General features: G+C 42.4%; 1 protein-coding gene across 1 annotated transcript in view; it reads left to right on the forward strand.

The window, feature by feature from the left end:
- The window catches only part of KLF7 (Kruppel like factor 7), a 109,450-nt gene extending 103,771 nt beyond the window's left edge, over positions 1–5,679 (forward strand). The window contains exon 5 of the mRNA XM_029225175.1: positions 3,418–5,679. Within this exon, the coding sequence (XP_029081008.1) occupies positions 3,418–3,469 (52 nt within the window). The 3' untranslated portion in view covers positions 3,470–5,679. The remainder of the gene's footprint in view (positions 1–3,417) is intronic.
- The last annotated feature ends 321 nt before the right edge of the window (positions 5,680–6,000 follow it).

Genomic DNA, 6,000 nt, shown 5'->3' on the forward strand with positions numbered 1-6,000 from the left:
AAACCACCTAGTCTAATTCTAAACATCATGTACTTCCTAGAATTTTACAAAATAATGATGCTAGTTTGATTCAAGAGGGGTGCAGTTACATTTCATACCATGTCAAAGATTTGGTTTACTTTTTTCTGAAAGAACTTGAAGTGTAAAGATAGTTGCTTGTACATATATTGCTAGATACCCAGCACAGGCTAGGCAAGTGGTAAATGCAGAATAAAAGTATGGAACACATACATTACGGAGTGGTAATTTCAAATGAAGTCCTATCTCAAGAATACTGTTGTCCTGTATGTTCTCAGGATATGGAAAGGAAAAGAAAGAGGTTTTGTACTGCCATGACTTATACTTTGCTTCTTACTGTCTCAAATCCCCATGTGCCTCTTTTGGACAGGCAGGATTCTTAGTACCTGCTCTGTTGCTTTCTTACAGGCCCTTACTGCTCAGGCCTGACCAGATTAACTTCTGGATTAGTTTTCTAGCTGCTGCCATTACCAATTGCCACAAATTTATATCACCCTTATTTATCTTTATAAATTATTATCTTACAGCTCTGTAGGTTAGAAGTCCAACACAGGTCTCACTGGGGACAAAATCAAGATGGGGGCTGTGCTCTGTTGCTTTCTGGAGGCTCAAGGGGAGAATCCATTTCCTTGTCTTTTCCAGCTTTCAACTTTGCCCACATTCCTTGCCTCCTGACCCCATTCCTTCATCATCAGAGCTGTTGAGTCCTTCACCTGCTGCCATCTCTCTGGTTTTCTCTTTTAATTCCCTCTTCCACTTTTGAAGACGCTTGTGGTGACATTGGGCCTACCCAGATAAATCAAAGTAATCTCCCTATCTTTAGATCAGTCGATCAGCAAATTAATTCCATCTACAACCTTAACTCCCCTTTGTCTTTGAACCTAACATATTCACAAGTCCTGGGGATGAGGTGTAGATATCTGGGGAGGGCCATCCATTATTCTGCCTACTACAGACTCTTTAAATTGATAGCTCAGCTTGACCTTCTTTTCAGCCTAAAAAGCAGATATGGCTAAGAGCCTGGGCTCTGGAGTCAGGCTACTTGGGTTCAGATTTTGGCTTTGCCTCTTTCTGATGAGTATCTCATCTGGTAGTGGGGATAAGAATGGTACCGTCTTTATATAGAGTTCTCGTGAGGATGTTAACTTTAAAAAGGAAATACCTACAAAAAGAACTTCCTGGCTTAGATCTTCTTTCTCAAAGCTGTTGAGATGAAGGACGGAGAAAAGAAAGAAGGGAGGAAGGGAGGGAGGGAGGGAAAGAAAGAGAGGAGGCAGTGGGCAGTACTAAGTCTGCCTTCAGGACAGGACAGAGTCGTGCAAGTCAAATACTAAATTCCCTGCAGGCTGTATTGCTTTTTCTTGTACCAGTGACATCAAGTACTTGCTTTTAAGGAAAATTTATCACTGTTTTATAGTAAATCAAATCCCCTTTCAATGGAACTCTAAGGGATTATCCAAGTATCTTTCTCATACCAAATCAGAGCCTGAAATAAGTGGTTATAGTTAGAATTACTATTATTCAACACGTTATTGGATTAGATCATTTTCTACTGTACCTTTCCCTTTTTTTTTTCATTTTACCTTTGTTCTGTTTTGCTTCATTTCCTTGAGGTTCTATCCTGCATGTGTACCTGTTTATGAAATGAACACAAAAGGTGTGTGGAGAAATGTTGGGATCAGGGGATAGGGCCAGTTTTTGTTTGTTTGTTGTTTGTTTGTTTGTTTGTTTTGGGAATGAACAAATACAGGGAAATTCTGCACTGAACAGGAAACCTTGCTAACCCGAGCAGGACAGCTTGCTAACATCCCAACAAGAGTTTTGGACTGTGAGGGTATCTCAGGCCTCAGGGGATCGTGGGAACATTCTCCCAGGTAGGAGGGTGACCAGTTTCTAGAAGAGGATCTGAGGGAGGATGTACACCCAGAGCTAAGAATGACTGCTGTCTGAGGTGCTGACTTCACTGGGATTCCAGCCAGAACCTGAGACTGTATGTAGGCTTTGGGGATATGGAAATGGCCACTCTATTAGTTATAAGTACAGAACTCTAATTCAGACTGGTGTTAGCTTCCAAAGGTATTTATTAGCTCTAATAACTAAGAAGAATAGAAATGGATTTGTCTTTTGGCTTGGCTGGGTCCAGGTTCTCAGATGTATTTCAACAGGACTAGAAACTCTCTCTTCCTTTCTACCCCCGGCCCCATTTTTCTCTGTTGACTTCGTTCTCAAGCAGGCTCTTTCCCACATGGCCATATGGACACCAGCAGCTCCGGGCTTCAGTATTAGTATCTTAGCCCCAGTGGAAAGAGAGCTTCTCTCTTCCAATAGTTTCAGCAAATGTCCCAGAGCTGGCTGTCATTGACTTTTGTGGGTCACATGACTGTCACTAAAGCAGATCACTGTGGCCATAAAACTTCAGCCTTAGGAGGAGGGTCAGGCCCATACAATTGAGAACGCAGAAGAGTTGCTGTCCTGGGCAAGATCAAGTTGGTGGTGTCAGAAGAAGGGGGGAGGAGTGAAAACAACCACTGCATCAGCTCTGAGGCTGACAAAGGCACTCAGCGGTGGACGTCGGGTACCAAGAAACAGTTCAAAAGAGTGGGCTTATAGATCTGCCTGGGTTCTCACCCCATGGCTGCCACTCACTGGCTGTGTGACCCAAGCCTCAGTGTCCTTATTTAGCACATGTACACAAAAGGGGTGCAAAGATTTACCATGGAAGGCTGCTGAGGATATTATTGGGGTGAGATTGGGGAAATAGCTAGCACATGCCTGCATATGATACCATCCTTAATAAACATGAGCTTTTTCTCGACTTGAATATAGAGTGTCTATATAGACCTGCAGGTATCACAGGCAGCATTTCTGGGCTTCCATTGTAAAGCTTAGGACTGAAATCTGGGTGTTGAAATGTTAGAGTTTCATCATTCAATGGTACAGGGTAATCATTCTTTATTTACCCTATACGGACATGACACGTCATTTCCAACACACTTTTACATTCATTTCTTCTTTAATAATGACAATTTCGATAATAATAGTTAATATTCATCGAGATCTTACCACGTGCCAGAGAATTTTCTAAGCACTTTACATAGATCATCTCATTTAATCCTCACAACCAATCTATGAAGTAAGTGCTGTAATCATCCCCATTTTACTGAGGAGGAATTAAGGTACAGAGAGGTTAAGGTGCTCAGAGTCATACAGCTACTGGAAGAGCTGGGATTTGAACCCAAGCAGTCTGGCTCCTGAGCTCACCTTCTCTACACACCTTATTTCTCAACACACATGCACTGCCTCTCTTTAAGGTAGGGCTAATTGTTTTCTAAGGGGTGATGGAAGTTAAGTTATTTACCCAGATCTCTCTAATATCCTTGTTATTTTTATGTTTCCTAGGTGTTTTTCCAGGTCTGACCATCTTGCCCTCCATATGAAGAGACATATCTAAAAAACCTAAAGGCCACAGTTGCCATGGCGCCGGCCATTGTCTGAAGGAAATGCCATGAGGCAGGGGGCTGGACTTCAGGCGGGGACCCATTGCCTCGCAGAAGAAAGTTCTCACTTATTAAACCTCTGTGTACACACACGCACAGACACACACAGACACGCACACACGCACTCACACATAGACACACAACACACGCGCACACACACACTGTCATGCACTCAGCTATATTTAAAATATATACGTCTATTCTTTATGCCTTGCCCTAGCCAGATGGTAGAAGACGAAGAAGAAGGAAACCAGGTGAACTCAGCAAGGCAGTCTGGCTGCTTACTTCAGCACTATTGGAATTATTTCCTGCTGTTGCCAATGGAAATCAAAGAAAATGGATATGACGTCTCTGCAGGTGGACGGCAGTAAGAGGGGCTTATTTAACTTGCTTCTCAGTGCAACTTGATAGGAGAATACAACGTCTTAAAGTTGCATATGTGTAGCACTAATGTTTCTTTTTAAATAGTTGGGGGAAAATGACCTAGAAAACCAAATTGCAGTTTGGTAGCCAAAATTAACTCTTGGTTTATTTGTCCTTTGTGTGTGAAAAGTCCTACTATTCCGTGCGTCCGACTTCCTCACAGAACTGTTGATCAGTTTTGGTTCTTCTTAGTACTATTGAGATCTATCCAGTTGATACCAACGGCCTTAGTGGCGGCAGACTCTGGAATAACTCCTTACACCTTTCTGGCCTGCATTTCTCTAGACTTCACTCTCCAGGGAGGAGTTTTCTTTTCTTACTTTTTGACTCTCTTGCACACCATATGCACTAGGGATTCTGGAAACTTCTAGCATGACTGCAAAGTGGCCAAGAGAATAAAGTCCTTGATGATAAATCACAGTATATCCCTTGAGCCTCACCTTATTGCCAGTGCTAGATTTTTTCTTTTTAATCTCTGTTTTTTGCTAACGAAAACTTGAAAAGCTTATTTGGAAGCTTAAATGTTTTATCTTTTCTCCATGGACTAAACCTCTCCAGGACTCTCTCTCGGCACCTGGATGTCCAGCTCTCGAAGCAGCCAATCAGATGGGACATCACACTTTTCTCATCCCCCTTGAGGCATCCTGACCTCAGCTTACAGTGATCAACCCTGTGCTGTATGTCATTGCTACCCTATAACCAGTTTCAGCATAGATGTTGCTAGTCTCAAAGGGCAGCTGCATATTTAACCGAACTCTGGGTTACGACCTGACAAAAAGCCAAAAATATCACTCTTTCCAGGAGTGGGGAGAACAGAGGATGCCTCCCAAGTCTAGTGACTTCAAAAACCATCACCCTTTCTTCCTCTCTCATACCCACTGAGTCATATCACCCCACTTGTTAAAACACACAGTTCAAAATGCCATTGTGGGAATGAAGGGTGGACATTTAAAGAAAGGGTTGAGATATTTCTCTCATGCTCTGTCTAAAAAGAGAGACATATTTCTGATTTTTTTTTTTTTTTTGGCTAGGCCCACCATGACTTGTGACCTAGAGCACCCGGGATCAACAGAGGCCTCACTCTTACTCTGCAAGCTGACGCCGAGGGGGTTACATGCCTCACTTTCCATCCCACACACACAATCCAATATCGGCCTCCATCTACCCGCATTCTTAGCTAGCTGGCACTGGCCTCAACTCCAAAGACTGCCTTTAGGACCATTAAATGGCCTATGCAAGCAAGCGGGGTGGTTTTAGGGCAGATTGTATATTTTGTATATTCTGGGACCATCCCTTCAAGACACGTCTAAAAAAACAAAAATGGCATTTGGTCCACCCATGGTTGCTGCTCCTTCATCCAGCTGGCTCCCCTCCTGCCCTCCTTGACTGTTTGACTCATTGACTGTTAAAATGCCACCCCATACCTATTTGGGATGCAAAAGTGAAGTCTTTGAAAGGAAATAATAATGTAAGAAACACAGATACATTTATGACAGCAAACTTCAAGATCCTTGGCATTTGGTTTCTCAGCTTTCTGCAAACTTTGATTTCACTGACATGTTGAAACTACTCGTCTGAGGGCAAAGGAGCCTCCTTATCACAAATGCTGTAGCTGCCAATTGGACACTTGGGGCATTCTGAGGTCTGGCCCTTAAAGTTTTCTTTCCCTTTTTCCTTTTTTCAATTTAGACCAAAAAAAAGAAAAAAAAAAAAAAAAAGAAACATGAAACAAAAAAAAAAACAGCAAAAAAAAGAAAAACCACCCTAAACACACATACACACAAAATCTGCCCATTTGCCAGAGGCAATTATGTATATGTTAGTAGGAGGGTATTTTAAAAAATCAGTTTTATTCCAAAGATATAAAACTAGACATGACTTAGAAACCATTTCTGGAGCACTGCTTGCTGACAATCTCATAGTTCTCGACTGCATTCGAGTGCATTTGTAGCCAGTCCATCAGGGCGGACCATGGGATTATATATGAATGTGTGGTGCATCCTTTCTCAATGAAGGATGTGTGAGGGACCTTGTCTCTCAGCTGTATTAGACTGTAGCGCCT

The sequence above is a fragment of the Monodon monoceros genome, unplaced genomic scaffold (assembly GCF_005190385.1).
Source record: "Monodon monoceros isolate NGI ecotype Baffin Bay Population unplaced genomic scaffold, NGI_Narwhal_1 Super_Scaffold_16, whole genome shotgun sequence".
Lineage (NCBI taxonomy): Eukaryota > Metazoa > Chordata > Mammalia > Artiodactyla > Monodontidae > Monodon > Monodon monoceros.